General features: G+C 38.5%; 1 protein-coding gene across 1 annotated transcript in view; it reads right to left on the bottom strand.

Moving 5' to 3' along the window:
* Positions 1–16,842, bottom strand: part of Cilk1 (ciliogenesis associated kinase 1) — a 37,698-nt gene that overhangs the window by 12,427 nt on the left and 8,429 nt on the right. The window contains exons 3-7 of the mRNA XM_026411256.2: positions 16,291–16,412; positions 15,277–15,356; positions 6,800–6,932; positions 5,832–6,003; positions 4,119–4,286 (exon numbers count right to left, since the gene is read on the bottom strand). Of these exons, the coding sequence (XP_026267041.1) occupies positions 4,119–4,286; positions 5,832–6,003; positions 6,800–6,932; positions 15,277–15,356; positions 16,291–16,412 (675 nt within the window). The remainder of the gene's footprint in view (positions 1–4,118; positions 4,287–5,831; positions 6,004–6,799; positions 6,933–15,276; positions 15,357–16,290; positions 16,413–16,842) is intronic.

Genomic DNA, 16,842 nt, shown 5'->3' with positions numbered 1-16,842 from the left:
AGGAGGGTAAACACCATCTTAGTCACTGGGCAATACACATGTGATCAGTTAACTACAGGTTTCCAGCTCAAACCAATTCTAAGAGCATCCTGAATTAGTAAAACCTCTTATGACTTTCTTTATCTAAGATACTATAAAATTTATGTACTATTTGCAACACTTAAAATTATTTGGAAAAAGTAGCCAATTATACTGATACATTATTTATTTATATTTATGTGATGTTGAGGATTGAACCCAGTGCCTCATACATGTAAGGCAAGCACTCTGCCACTGAGCCACAATCCTGGCCCTACGCTGTTATTTTTGAAGAGCATCCTGGTTCAACGTAGATCCTGATTTTATAACTTACTTGCTATGTGTGTTAAATATGGTATGTTATGCTTCTAAACCCATTTTTTTTCATTCTTCAGAAAGAGAAAAAATAACTTAAAACAGAAAGAGCCAAATATAATGATCCTGGAGGACTCTGAAAAATCGGGTTCAAAATAAGCATGTACATCTGCTTTTCTCTCAGGAGTGCCAATAGTATAACACATGACATAATTAAACCTTCCCCAGCAAGACAAGGTTTAGTTGCCAGTTGTTCTGGATTATCAAGTTTTCAGGATAGCCAAGGGATAAATCTTGAATTTCTGGGGCTTATAAATCTTTTTGAAAAATGACCTGTATTCCCTTCTTTGGTTGTCTAGATGTTGTTGAAAACAACAGTATTTCTTCATCACTCTGGGACATAGTTGTAAACATCAGGAACAATCATACATAAATGTAGATACAGAGGAAAAAAATACGGGTACCCTTATAGAGGTCTTGAATTCTTCTGGCTTTTAACTTGGAAAGTCTTCTCTGTAGTGCTAGGCATTCAAACAAGTCTGGATTGATCCGAGATATTTTTAGCTTTTCTGACACTATTCTTAAGAGCACACATTCCTCTCTTGATTCCCTGTTATAGAATCTTTTTCTTTCCATCTCTTGCATCATTTAAAATAATGGCTCAGCGGGGCATGGTGGCGCATGCCTATAAGTCCAGTGGCTCAGGAAGCTGAGGCAAGAGGATCACAAGTTCAAAGCCACCCACAGCAACTTAGTGAGGCTCTAAGCAACTTCTTGAAATCCTGTCTCAAAATTAAAAGTAAAAAGGACTAGGGATGTGGCTCAGTGATAAAATACCCCTGGGTTCAATCCCTGGGGTGTGTGTGTGTGTATATATATGTATACATATGTGTGTGTGTGTGTGTGTATATATATATATATATATATATATATTTTAAAAGTGGTTCATCAGCAATCTTCCTTTCTGCCCTAAAGCTGTTTGTGAATGTCACCACAAGAGGGACATTTCAGAAAGCTTTCCAACTCTCTTGAGTGAGTCAGAGTCCTGGGGCACCAGATTATAGCAATTTCTTCATTGAGTCCTTGGGAAAGTGTTTTTCTACACTCCTTCATTTTTCTCACAACTATCATCTCTCCAACTACCACCAATTCTAACATCACATTATCATTTTCTTTATATATCCCCACCAAACCATTTCTGATTAGAATTGTTCACTTATGAAGCAGGAGGCATCACAATACCAGACCTTAAATTGTACTACAGAGCTATAGTAACAAAAACAGCATGGTATTGGCACAAAAACAGACTTGAAGACCAATGGAACAGAACAGAAGACACAGAGACAAACCCACATAAACATAGTTATCTCTAACTAGACAGAGGCGCATTCACATACATTGAAGAAAACATAGACTCTTCAACAAATGATGATGGGAAAACTGGAAATCCATATGTAGCAGAATGAAATTGAACCCCTGTCTCTCACCCTGCATAAAACTCAACTCAAAGTAGCTCAAGGACCTAGCATTACCAGAGACCCTGAGCCTACTAGAAGAAAATGTGGGCCCAACTCTCCATCACATCAGCTTAGGAACCAACTTTTTCAATAAGATTCCTTTATAAAGTGTAAGAAGTAAAATCAAGAATCAATAAGTGGGATCATATCAAACTAAAAAGCTTCTTCACAGCAAAGGAAATTATCAAGAATGTGAGAGACAGTCCACAGAATTGGAAAAAATCTTTGTTTCCTGCACCTCAGGTAGAACATTAATCTCCAGGATAAAACAACACCCAAAACCCAAATAACCTAATCAATAAATGGGCAAAGAAAACTGAAAACAACACCCCAAATCCAAATAACCTAATCAATAAATGGGCTAAGAAACTGGACAGACATTTCACAGAAGAAGAAATACGAATGGTCAACAAATATAGGAAAATATGTTCAACATCTCTAGGGATGTTTTAAAACTACACTGAAGAGTTCATCTCACTTGAGTCAGAATGGCAATTATTAAGTAACAATAAATGTTGGTGAGGAAATGGAGACAAAGGTACACTCATACATTGCTGGTGGGACTGCAAATTGGTGCAACCACTCTGAAAAGCAGTATGGAGATTTCTCAGAAAACCAGGAATAGAACCACCATTTGACCCAGTAGCCCACTCCTCGGTATATACCCAAAGGACTTAAAATCAGCCACATCAATGTTTGTCACAGCTCAATTCACAATACCTAAGCTATAGAACCAACCTAAGTGCCCTTCAACAGATGAATGGATAAATAAAATGTGGTACACATACGCAAAGGAGTATTACTTAGCCCTAAAGAAGAATAAAATCATGGTAAATGGGTGAAATGCTGGTAAATGGATGAAACTGGAGACTATCATGTGAAGTGAAATAAGCCAGTCCCCCCAAAACCAAATGCCAAATGTTCTCTGATATGTGGATGCTAACACAGACTAAAGTCATGAGGGGAGAGGAGAACAGAAATTCAATGGAGTAGTCAAAGGAGAATGAAAGGAAGGGAGGGAGCATGGGATTAGGAAAGACAGTAAAATAAATCCGACATAACTTTCCTATGTTCATATATGAATACATGACAAGTAAAATTCTATATCATGCACAACCACAAGAATGGGAAGTTGCTGGGCACAGTGGTGCATGCCTGTAATTTCTGTGGCTTGGGAGGCTGATACAGGAGGATAGTGAGTTCAAAGCCAGACTCAGCAAAAGTGAGGCGCTAAGAAACTCAGTGAGACCCTGTCTCTAAATATAATACACAATAGGGTTAGGGGTGTGGTTTAGTGGTCAAGTGCCTCTGAGTTCAATCCCTGGTCCAAAATGGAAAGTTATCCTCCACGTATGCATAGCATGTCAAAATATACCCTACTGTCATGTATATTGAAAAATACAAAATAAAAAAAAAAAGAATCTGTTATTCATTAGATTCTCTGAGCAGCGTTAATTGTCATGAGACCAGTTGAGAAAAGGTCAGGTACAACTAAGTCAACAGGAGACTTGCAGTAGGCAGGTGAGGGGTCAGAGCTCACAGCATCACATCTCTTTTGGCTGCTCTTCATAATTTAATTCACAGTGGCTTAGGGGAGGGTGGGTGAGAAGCCAGGAGGCATGAAGTCATTCAGAGACCTGCCATCTGCACGACAGGACTGCAGCTGGCCGCACTCTCCATACTAGTTACTGGATGAGCAATCAGGGCAAATCACTTAAACTTTCTGAGATTCAGTTTTCTCACTTATAGAGGTGAAAATAAAAATGCCTATCTCATGGAGTCCTAATCAGGTTAAAGTCACATAAAACATATTCAGGAGTTTGTAAACCATAAGGTGCTACAAAATAGGAATTATAGATATTCAGCCTGACTTCATCCCATCTGTCATTCTCTCAAGGTATCAGGTTACCTTTCAACACCCAGTGCTGGCTGGTTACCATTAAACTACTCTCTAATCTTGACTCATAGAGAATATGTTTAAAAACATTTTCCAAAGACAGATACGTATATCTGTTTATTTTAATTTGTACATATATGGTGATGTATCCTGTGAATATATGACATTTTTCAAAGCAACTAGATTGTTTAACCTTAACCTCTTTAATTATACACTGTAACTTTCAAGCTATTTAAAGTTCTTATGTGTGTACCACTAGTGGTATTCAATACAATTTTTCACCCATAATATTAAATATTTCCCATGTGAAATCAGAGTTAGATATGAACTTCATAAGAAATGCATCAGAAGGCAGAAAATGGAGGAAAAACCTGACTAGCTGTTGGCCGTTTCTTGGGATCCCACTGAAGCATGTCTCTCAGGAGCTGAATTGCTTCACTGCTAGCATTCGGAATCAGGGTCTTCAGGTTATTGGGTATGCACTGGGGCCAGTGGAAGTTCATAGCATTTGAAAGTTGGTAGCCTTCAGGCCAGTCCGTCTGAAAAAAGAAAAAAACAGAAAGTCTTTCTCACCTAATCGCTGTGCCTCAAGTGTGCCCATCTGGACAGGCAATCATGCCACTGCCCTGCCACAGTGATTGAAGCAGCAGGCAGCAGGGTATATGATGAGACACACAGTCACATTGAAGAGACTCTGAAGAACACGAATTCTGGGGAATTGCAGAAGAGACACACCAGATTGTTTTATGACCTTTACGTAAGATAACCCATCTCTTGAAATTTGGGGTTTGTACCAAATTAGTATTTCCCCAACTGTGTGCCAGGAGACAAAGGTTTTAGAAATTGCTAATGAGATATTTGTGGGGAAAAGACAAAATAAAACAAAACACCTTGTCCTGGTTAAATGTCTTTTTGTTTTGTTTTGTTCTTGTTTTTGGTACAAGGAATTGAACTCAGGGGCCCTTGACCACTGAGCCACATCCCTAGCCCTATTTTGTATTTTATTTATAGACAGGGTCTCACTGAGTTGCTTAGTGCCTCGATTTTGCTGAGGCTGGCTTTGAACTTGCAAACCTCCTGCCTCAGTCTCCTAGTTAAATGTTTGAAACCCTTCATATTATTATATCTCAACTTGATGATTTGAAATACACATGCTGAGGAAACAAGTGGTAAAGAGAGCTACTCCACCCCATCTCTGGCTCCCCACTTTTTCATGTATCAAACTTATGGGACACTGAATGCTAGAACAAATAACAGAAAGTGCTGAGAAACTGGTCTTTAAAGTTCCTTCTAGTTCTAACACTACTGTTCTGTAAGACACATCCTGATATATCATTGCCCCCCCCTACTCCTTTTTTTCCTAAAGCCAAGTGGCACTATGTATATCTTAAAACATCCATTCACTTAGATGGTTTCTGAGTAAACATTTAATGTTACTGAATATCAAAAAAAAATAATTTAATATAAATCCTACACTTAAGAATATCACTGTCCCTTGGTTAAGTGACCTTGGGATCAATAAAAAAAAAAGAAGAAGAATATCACTATTCTTAATAGAGAAAATAGGTCATTTATTTAAAAACACAATAATACAGAGTAAAAAAAGACACAAGAAAGGTATAGCTACAGATGGGCAGAGGAAGGACAAATGCTAGCAGGGGACTTTGGAAACCTTCCTGAAGAAGTGGCAATAATGATTCATGTAAATGATTAAAAAAATTTTGAGGGTCTAGCTCATACCAGAAATGGTGCTGGAACATAAATAAACACAAGACAAATCTTTGCTCTGAATGAGCTTATGGTCCAAGAGAGATCTATAAACAGATAATTACACTAATAATGCAGAACACAGCAAAAGATGAAGATGAGACTGGAGAAACAGTGGTGGGGGGAAGGAGATGGGGAGCCTTGGAAGAAAAGTGGGAGTTGGTCACACAGAGACAGTCACTCAGACAAAGTACATGTGCAAGGCACAGAAATAGAGAAATTTCAGGGAAAATTGCCAGGAAGTCCAAAGTGGAGAAGATGGGAAGGGATGAGAAGTCATTGGCTTTGGCCCACAGGCCTTTGTTTCATATCATTACCTTTTTTGGTGTCCCCAACAGTTGGCAAATTTTGAATATCGTGTCAATTTCACTGGCCCCAGGGAAGAGTGGCCTGAGGGTGTACACCTCTGCCATGATGCAGCCCACAGCCCAGATGTCAATGGGGGAGCTGTAGTTGGTAGACCTCAGGAGAACTTCTGGAGCCCTGTACCTGGAGGGACAAAGTTAACTGATAGCTATCACTTCCACTGGCCAGAAATTAAATAGCAAGCAGTTCTCAGCAAAATTTATATATTTGCTTTCTTTCTAGTTCAGTATGGTACATGAACTTTTAGAGGACTAGGCTTCTGCCATGGCTGCTGTCCAAAAGTAGTGCTTCTCTGTTGACATTATTTTCTATTGAGCATTTCTCTATAAGACTCTTCTCTTTAGCATCTTTGAGAGGAAGAGAGACAGGAGAGAAAGAAAAAGAGAAAATAAAGCATGTGGGGGCTACTTCTTGATCACGGCAAGCTGTGTATCAGTTCCTAGGGTCTGAAAGTTTTAGTAATAGCAATGAAATGGTCTTTCAGATATGTCTTTGGAGAATCTTCTTTTCTAAAAAAATTTATTTTTTATCTTTATTTTATTTACTTATTTATTTTTATGTGGTGCTAAGGATCGAACCCAGTGCCTCACACATGCGAGGCAAGCGCTCAACCATGGAGCTACAGCCCCAGCCCCTGGAGAATCTTTTATGACTCCTTTATGAAACTGTCTTCAGGAAGGTCTATATATAGCATCTTATTCATACTATGGAGGAGCATGATGGGTTTCCTTGAAAATTATTTACATCCAAATTTTTAACTGTGTCCAATGACAACACACCTACAAACCAGTGTTCAGACTGCACTCCTCCTCATGTGAAAAGTTACTGCTTCTGATTGACAATCAACCCTCCCTAGAACGGTATCTTTTAAAATAAGTGCTCTTAAGTAATTCTGAGAAAAAAAAAAAACAGTATTCACCATCTGGTAGATACGTAGTCTGTGTATGGAGGTCTTGATCGGATTTCTCGGGCCAATCCAAAGTCTGCGATTTTCACAAGTTCTGGTCCCATGCAGAGGAGGTTCTCAGGCTTTAAGTCCCGATGGAAAAAGCCTAGAGGAACAAAGAAGAATCCAAATGCAAGTCTGCTGCATTACTCTTTGCAGCCGTACTGCTCTTCCTATAACAGCTACAACTTAGGGTTAGCACTCTGATAGGATACCAAAGACTATGCATCCATCCCACAATAACACACACAGTTTTGGTCTTCTCACAGGACTTCAATAATTTACCTTTGCAAAATCACCTAAAAGTTGATCATCTTCTTGTAAAAGATTTTTCTTTTATAAGAGAAAACTTCACTTAAAATACCAAAACCCATGAACTGAGATAACTTTGTAAAACAAACTGTCACTCAAGGGAAAAATACCATTGCTACTCTGCCCAAATCAGTCAGGAAAAAAAAATTGAGATTAAAACAATTTCAAAAGAAAACAGTCTTAATGGGTATTGAGTTTATATCACAGTTATAATTTTTTTCTAAAAGACAAAGGATTTATGAATATGATCTACTTATGCCTGAGATTCCAATGCATGTTGTGACACATGCTTAAATGTTAAGTGCTTATTACTTTGCCTAATGAAGTACAGAGGTGTATCTGTAGCTCACATTGTGAAAGGCAAAGGAATCTCATCAAATGAAAAGCCATGTCAGCTGCAGTGGTGCTCTGATGGCACAGGCAGGAGATATTCACCATGACAGCCTTCTAGGTTTTCTCAAACACCTAGTGATCAGCAATTTTTACCCACTATCTGACTGTCTTACCAACATGGACCGCATTCGGTGTGATGCTAAATCTCAACAGGATGCCCAAACTGGAAATACAGCTCAATTGATGCACTATTATATGTCACCATTAGCAATGTTGTGAGAGCTGGACTAACCAGCACATTATGAGAGAAATTAATAGCCATCACTGAAGACCTACACTACTCCTAGACCTCCTCTGTGCTGATAATTTACATCTCTAATATGCCATCTCTACTCCTCTCTAATAACATAGCAAGCTGATACCCCTTATATTATTGTACTCTTGTTCCTTTTTTGTCTACAACAATCCCAACTTTGCCATTCTTCAAGACTTATTTTGAATTTCCTTGCTTCCACAAAGCCCTTCTAACATGCTAGCCTTCTTCATTCCTTTATTCTAGCAAGAAATATTCAGAGGGGCTGTGCCAGGCAATCCACAGATCAGCTGTGTGGATTCAGAAGCAATCCAAATGCCTGTGGTTCTTAGTTCTCTTTATGCCTCTGTGCATACAATAGGCCTTCCCTCTGAACTTCTTTAGAGCTCTGTCATTTTTAGATATGCTAACCATTATTCTTAAATTAGAATCACATTAGAGGCCACATTTATATTTCTACTGAATGCCTAACACAAGGTCAGGAGCATGGTGGTCTCATAATAAATTCTTGTTGATTAAACAAAGGATTTGTGTGGGCTTGTAGGGAACATGAAGGAGCTGAATATATCTACTTGGGCCAAGAAGGCAGGGTCAATAGACAGCAGAGCAGAGCTGGGGGCAGAGTGCAAGGAAGAAGGCTCACAAGACAGGAACCGATGACTGAGAAAGAAGAGCAGTGGCTCTGAAGCAGTGTGGAGATAGTGAGGGCGCAGAGCTGAATTTGCATGCCACAGAGGGAGTTCCAGCAGGACTAAATCTGTTAGTCAAGGTCATTTTCCAAAAACTGTCTCAGCCCTAGGGAAAGGGCAATAGTGAAGTGGTCACATGTGAAAATGCACTATGTGTAATGTACCATGGGAAGCAACAGTGTTATAGTGAAAAGACATTCCTCTCTGTTTATCATTCTGAAGAAAACAGGGCTTAGTATTGGGTCGAGTTCCACATGGACAATATTATGGCATAGTGAGGGATCTGCAGGGCAAAAGCTAGCTTAAATGGACAGATGAATATGGTTATGGAGCCTATAATCTAGCTCACACATAAGAGGATGGAGATACAGAATTTATCAAATACATTCAAGATGGACTCAAATGAGAGGTGAAAGTTCTTTCTTTCACCACAGAGCTGCTGCTTTTTCATAACCCAAGGCACTGATGAGATCAAAGGAGACAGCCCTGGGCTACACAGAGACAGGTACAAAAAGTTGGTGATTGTTATAGCATAGGTGTGTATGTGTGTGTGTATGTGTGTATGTGTGTTTGTATGTATACCATAAAATTATATGTACAGGTCACTGCTTTACTCTTCATCTTGACATCTGATAATATACCTAATAGCCTTCCATATACCAATTCCTTGAAGTATCCTAATCAAATTAATAGCAAATCAAACCTAAATTACATTAAGAACCAAATTTGAGGCTGTCAACTTGTCAAGTACAAAGAGTAATTCAATATTAGTCAGGAATGGCCTTTAAAATGAAAGAAAAGAATTTCTGATAAGGACAAATTTGAATGACTTATTATCAGCCTAATTAAATAAAGTTTATCCCCATCCCCCAGAGTGGGCGATGTCTGTTCTAAGCTTCAGTATAACTAACTGAGTCATTGTGTTTGGACCCTCTGTTCTTCAGAGCACCCTCCAGCTCCCAGAAGGCCTGGCTAGATGCTCCCATCCTAGACATGGCTGAAGAATGTGTAAAGAATAGTTATTCAAGAATGACCTTTGTGAATACACCTAGGAGGATTCCAGTGACCCTTGAAAAGATATGAACCGTGAGGTCAGGGTTTATAGAAACTCAGAGCATTAAAAACATTCCAGTGAAAAAGAAATGGCAGAAACCATTTTCTTACTGAACAGATGGGAAAACTGAGTCATGGAGGGGGTGGGGTAGATGAATTATTCACAGTCTGACCAAGAAATGTGTCACAGCTCTATCAGTGTCAAGCTCCACTCTTTCCATACAGCTAAATCATGGTCCATGGTTTTGGTACTCTCAAGACCAGATTAATGCTGTTTTTTCTTCTTTGTTTTCCTCTAATTGGGGCAATTATTATTTACAAAATAATGTGGTATTTCTCTTATAATGACTCACTATCCTCCAGCCTCTCCCACCCCAAGGCAACTCCATCTATAACACCCACCTCAACAAACCCATGTCTTCTCTCTGCTCAGTTCATCCTATCACGTTGATTTGTACTTGGAGGAGCATCATCCTCATGCTCCTGACCGGGTACTCTGTATCCACCTGAGTGTGCTCCTGTAAATATCAGCCTCTTCCTCCCACAGACAGGCTCTATCCTCTGTCCCCACTGAGTCCTCTCATCCTCCTTCCTCAGAGAACATGTGCACCAGTGAAATGAGGAGAATGAGGATCCCAAGTCCCCACACATCCTTCTAAGCAGCTTCCCTTTTGCACTCCTAATTGTTTCCCTCTAAAACAATCAGAGGGAAAATGGCAAGGAAAAACATTAATTGCAAAAGACTCTTAAAAGAGACTGTTGAAAACTGTCAGTTGACATATGTTATACCTGTTATACAGTCTTCAGGTATAAGCCTTTATGATACATTCATGGATATGTCTGTAGAATATCTAACCCTCTTAATTACTGAATAAGATCACAATTAGTTTTTACTAGCCTTATGCCCCTGAGTTCTCTTAGAATTAAAAGTATAAGACCCTTATGTCATACAGAGTGATTTTTTTTTCTGTTTTAACAAAACATTTCTATTTTCATGTCAAAAGCAAAACAGCTTAGGAGTTAAGTGTACAGACCTACCAGGTTACCTCATTTCAAATCCCAATGCTGTTACTAACTGACTAAAAAAATCACTTAACTTTGTCTCAGTTTCCCTACCTGGACAGAAAATAGCACATACATCATGGGGTTGTTTTACAGTATTAAATATATTTATAAAGCTTTTAGTGTGGTGCTTGGCACATCAGCACCTTGGAAGAACTAGTCATTATTAGTATTAGCATTAGAAAATTCTTTCATTTTACCCGCCGAACAATCTGTCAGAATGCACAAGCATACAACCATCTTTTTTTGCAGTTAAGAATTAAGGCTTGTAGGCTACTAATGTGCTCCAACTGTGAAGGGCTTTAGGTATTTTGTTTCCATTACTGAAGGAAAGAAATAATAAGCAGGTACATATGCACTTAACCAAAGTCAATCAACAAAATCCATAAAAGTTTTAAAAAATCATTTATCAATGAACATGGGACAGGCCCTGCACAATTAGTATCCATCCCACTTAACATTGGTACGGTAGCAGTACAACTCTGATCTGATTCCTAGCAGGATATGTGTTCTGCTGATGAGCATAATATGGCCATAACAATGGGCCCATTTTTTCCTCTGGATTCCTAATTGACAATGGAAATCCTTATAGCTGGGTAATTCAGAGATCACACCACAGCAGAGTGCTGTTTTTATAAGAGCCTTCTTGTTCAAAACTGGGAACAGACCTACAATTTAAGTTCAGGAGGCTACATGTCAGTTGAACAACAAAGGGATTTTCCCTTTCATCTTGGCAGAAAATCTGTTGTGCTGACTTTTTTTGTTGATAACAAATGGGCAAGGAAAACTCAAGGCTTTTCCCTGTACCACACTGTTATAATTCATTAAGGGATTCTAATTCATTAATGAATCTGATATAAACATACGGAAATGACCAGAGAATATTTATACTCTATGAATTTATGTAGCCCACCTTCCTGCTGTAGATGTTTTAATTTTAGATAAATACTGAATTTACGCCAATAAATGTTTTCCCTAGAAGACCATAAGAGCTGCAAGCACAGAAATGTAAAGAACTGTGTGTAGGTCATGCTCAGCCAGATAGTAGTAAGACAAAGAAGCAGAGAGCCACCTCTTGAGGCAAAACTTTGTCCTCCAAACCACCTAGTGCATTTCTATTACCTGCATGGGGAAGTATGACCTGGATATTTATAAGGGCAGGTCAAGGATGAAATGGCCAGTTTGCTTTAGTTATTTAATTTCTTTAAAGTATGTATGCTTTGACATTGTTCAATCAGTACCAAGTAGAGCTGTGTATTCATTCCCACTGGGCGGGGGGAATACTCCGTGACATGAAATATGGCCATAGCAACTACCTGCAGTGCTGTTCTTCCCTCTCAGAGGAGTCTATTCTCCAGGGACAGAATGTACCTTCCTACAGTGAGAACGAGCTACCAGGGAAGAGTCTGAGACTCACAAGACAACTCTGTGAAGTGCTTTAGATATTTTTCCCATCACTGGAGGAAAGAAATAATACAGAAATACATGCAAACTTAGATAAAGTCAAGTCAATACCATTTGAAAGCCATATGAATTTCTAAAAATCATTTATCAATGACCATAAAACAGGACCTGTACAATCAGTATTAATCCCACTTAAAATCATTATTTTCTTCATCTCAGACTCTCTTGTTCTCTTTGAGAACAGACAGGTTTTTCTAGTGAGGCATGGCAGATGGGCACAGATGATCTGAACTCTAACACTCTATTGCATGGAACCTCTGGTTTTTAAGCCTCTCTGAACTTCAGTTTCCACTTCTTTGATAGGAAAAGACACCATCTGTTCTCTTTACCTGAGAAGTTGGGAGGAAATAAATAAGGTAACAGATGAAGCTTTATTAAGCACAAAGTAGAACTGTATACATGACTGCCAGGGAAAAGTGTCCAAAAGAATCTTTGGTAATGGCAAAGGTACTAAGGTTATAAAAGCAGAGGTCTGATCTTCTCCATAGCTGAGCCTTCCCTTGAACCATTTCTACACAGTGCAAGTGTCTAAGGCATGCAAGGACAGAGTTCCAAAGGATTGTTTTGATAAATGGTGTTAAATTTTATTTTAAATATATATATGTTTGTATATGCGTGTATATTTGTATATATGGGATGAGTATATATGTAGATACATATAACTATGTGGTCATATGGATGGGATGCATATATATATATGCAAACACATGTATTTGGGGGGATATGTGTGGTGTGTATGTGTTTGTTTATAGATACGGATTTTAACCAGTAGTGGTGTCATATACCTATAATCCCAACAACTCAGGAGGCAGAGGCAGGAGGATCACATGTTCCAGGCTAGCTTCAATAAATTACTGAGACTCCATCTCACTAATGGGGATATAGCTCAGTGGTAGACCATCCCTAGATTCAATCGCCCAAATGGGGGGTGGGGAATCAATCTCTCTATATATGTATACAGACATATAGATATCCATTTGATTAGGTAAAGACCTGAATGAAAGCCTGCAAGTTCTTCTTGGCAACAAATATCTGAGTCTCGTGACAAGTAGCAAAAAAGAAAAGAAAGCTGAAGAATATTTACTTTCTTTTAGGTCCACTTGGTTTCTAGTACTGAGCAAACAGTCTGAAGAGCTAAAACACTGTGATTAACCCACCTGAAAGCAAGCTGGTTGACCTTTGTCTTTTGAAAAACCCCTTTGACGTCTCATCATTTCTTTTCCTTGAGCTCTTAAATTTAGTAAGTACCCTTCTATTTGTCTCTAAGACAACATGTCAAAAGTTTTTAGTGTTTTGCAAATTCATACTATCCCCTTTGATTGCTTGTGGACAAAGGCCAAAGTGAATGTGCATGAATATCAGTGGAATGAATCACAGGTGAATTGTACTAGATGCTTTTTACTAGAACCGGTTCATGATTTAACTCAGTCCTGCTTGGGTCATGCTGACCACTCTGCACTTGCCTGAGGCTGACAGGGATTTGCGTGGATAGCCTGTGTTTAGCCATTTGTGTTCCATTTAATCTCTGTGAGGGGCTACTTAGGGGGTGAAGAGAAAGCTGGTAATGATCCCAGATGCACTGTGCCACCTGTGCAACACAAGACTTTTCTCCTCACTGCCAATTTACATCAAACCTAAACTGATGGTGTTGTCAAAGGGTTTCAATTCAAGTCACCTTATTGAGTAACAAAACTCATTTGTTGGTGCAGTTTTTGCAACACCAACAACATGTTCAGACTAACAGTGAATGTATTCGGCCTGTGCAAAATCAGTCACTTGCCCATCTGTCTGTATGTTTAAATGACCTCAGATGACCTTCTCAGAGGACTTCTGGCTCCATCCATAGATACGTCCATCTGGCAGCTCTGTGCTCACATGGTTATTGATCTAACCCCATGTGGGTTCTGCATTCAGTTAGTAACAAAGACCAGCCAAGTCCTAGGTAGGTGCTAGATACTACAGCCTCAAACTCATTGCTGCTTAAAAACTTTCAAAAGTTCAGCTAAGAAGAAAAATCAAAATAGAAGATTTCCTGAAGCATACAGAGTTGTCTTTTCCTCTAAATAGTCTAAATCTCTCCCCATACTAATGGATCATCCCTGTTGTCTCTAATCAGGTGATCTAATCTTACATTGAGGAATATGACACAAAGCTGCCCTACACAGCCATCACTATGTTTTTTACAAAGTCATGTAACATACTATCCCTCTAAAGGGTCAAGTTTCTCTCTGGTCTTGATATCAAGAATAGTTCTCGCCTATAATCCCAGCACCTCCTCCTAAGGCTGGGGCAGAAGGATGGCAAGTTCAAAGCCAGCCTTAGCAGGGGCAAGGCGCTAAACAACTTAGTGAGAGCCTGTCTCTAAATAAAATACAAAATATGGTTGGGGATGTGGCTCAGTGGTTGAGTGCCCCTGAGTTCAATCTCTAGCACCCAGGAGAAAAAAAAAAAGAGTAGTTCTGCTTCTCTTGTGCAACTGATCTGTTCTTACCTCAGGGAAATAATATATGTTTTAATTGGTCAAGTTTCACATTTTGCTTGATATGAAATGAAGCTCAGAACCAAATCTGTGGCCTGCTTCTACTGGAATAAAAGTTGCTAATATGCATCTTAAGGATTAAACTCACGCCTGGCTATCTATGCCCTCTTTTGATTTTGCTTCTTTCTTCATTTTGCTAATTTTTAATTTATTTTATTTTCTTGTATCACACAAATGGTATGTTAGGCCACTTTCACTTTTAAACCCTTTCAAAACAAACTGAAATACAAATAGCTTAGAAAAATGAGAAGCGACGAGGGAGGGATGTTAGTGGGTTGAACATAACACCTGAAATGTCTCAGAATTCTAATTCGAAGTTTCTTATTAATACACCTGGTCAGGATAATTCTTAGGTCTAAACTAACAATCATAATGTTAAAACTTGAAGAACAAAAACATGACATGCATAGATGAGTATGTCAAAATGAATTCCACTATCACCTATAACTAAAATGCAGTAATAAATTTTTTAAAAAAAAGAGTAAAAACACAAGGACATGACAATTGAAGAAAACTCAGAAATAAAGTTCCAAAAGATAATATATTTCAAAATTCATTATCAGCCTCTTGACTCTTCAGCCTTTTCTGGGGGTTAGTTACAAAAGACACTAGTGCTTCCTACATCTTCTACTTGATGATATTTCACTGCTATTTTAACGCACAATGCTCCACATCCATCACCTACCGTGCTTGTGAATAAATGCAAGTCCCTGCAATATCTGATACATGATATTCCTTATAGCAGACTCAGGAAACAACTTGTTTCTGTATGGGATAGAGGAATACGAAGTTATAAATCTGGATTTATGTATTAAAAAGAAACTCCTGCATTCATAACCTTTTGATTACATAGTAAGAAATTTTTTAAAAAATTGCTGGTATACTAATTTTTGGTCAGAATGTTTGATAATAAATACCAAAGAAAAACAATCATTTGTCCATACAAGGGAGATACCTTATAAACATCAAATATATTCAGTTATATTATGAAGAAACTTACAATACCAGAAATCCCTCCAATGTAACATATAAAAACCCCAAAGTTTCTCGTGCAATAAATTAAAACTTTAAAAAATTTTAGTGGGAACAGTTTGAGGTCTTTTAGATAAAGCCCTTATGAGCTGTAATGGATGCTAACATTTTTCTCTGGTAGGCAAACCTCACAGCCCCCATGCTGTTGTTGACAATCGAGCTGATATTTGTTCACTCAAAGCCCCCAAAGGGATGCTCTGGATGGCATTCACTTTGCCACCAAGAAAGTGTGCCCAAGAGGTTCTATACGGTCTACTTTCAAAGTTCAAAATTATCATAGCAGGTAAGTTTTTTACTAGACTCCCTTTCCCACCATGCAAGCACCTAAGCACTGTAGCAACTCAGGAGCCAAAATAAACCTAGAACTTTCAACAGAGGTCTCAAAATAAATGAAGCTGTGTCCACCCCAACTTGTAGTTGCTCTGCCCATACATCCTTGTGGGAAAGCAGAACTGCAGACAGTCTGTAAGCTCTGTGAGCTTCTTTGGGGGATTAAATCTTTAAAATCTGAAAACTGTTGCCCTGAGAGCAACTTCCCAGAGGCCCAGTAGCTTGACCTTTAAATGACCAGACAAATAACTGGGAGACTGAGATAATCAAAAGGAGAAAGAAAGCACATCCACTTTGCAATATTTGTTTCTAAGATCATGATGACAAAGGGTTTTACCTTTCTTTAATGAGCTGATAAAGATTTTCCTTCATGTACTCGAAGATAAAATAAAGATGATCATTTTCCCTGATAACTTCTTTTAATTTTACTACATTGGCATGATTAAGCTTCTTCAGTGACTAAAACATAAAGAAGAAAAACATGAAAAAATTTAGAGAAAATCTGTTGTTGAAAAAGAAAATTAATCCTATGTGTGCTCAGGAAGAAACGCCTAATTTTAGAACCACAGACACACATGCCATAAGTTATATTTTATTCTTAATGTAATTACCAGTTTTTCTCTGAAATCAATAGTAACTTTACCTAGAAAAAATATTTAAAAAATTTTTTGTAGTTGTAAATGGAGAACATGCCTTTATTTTTATTTGTTTATTTTTATGTGGTGCTGAGGATCAAACCCAGGACCTCACATGTGCTAGGCAAGTGCTCTGCCACTGAGCCATAGCCCCAACCCCAGCCCCCAGAAAAACTATTTTGATGAACCGACTAGAAGATAAGTCTCCATTCCATCAGTAACTGGTATTCCTGGCTGCACCCAGCACCCGGCAA

This window comes from Urocitellus parryii, chromosome 8 (genome assembly GCF_045843805.1).
Source record: "Urocitellus parryii isolate mUroPar1 chromosome 8, mUroPar1.hap1, whole genome shotgun sequence".
NCBI classification, from domain to species: Eukaryota; Metazoa; Chordata; class Mammalia; order Rodentia; family Sciuridae; genus Urocitellus; species Urocitellus parryii.
The sequence above is the reverse complement of the archived record's forward strand: the minus strand, read 5'-3'. Positions and strand labels throughout refer to the sequence as shown.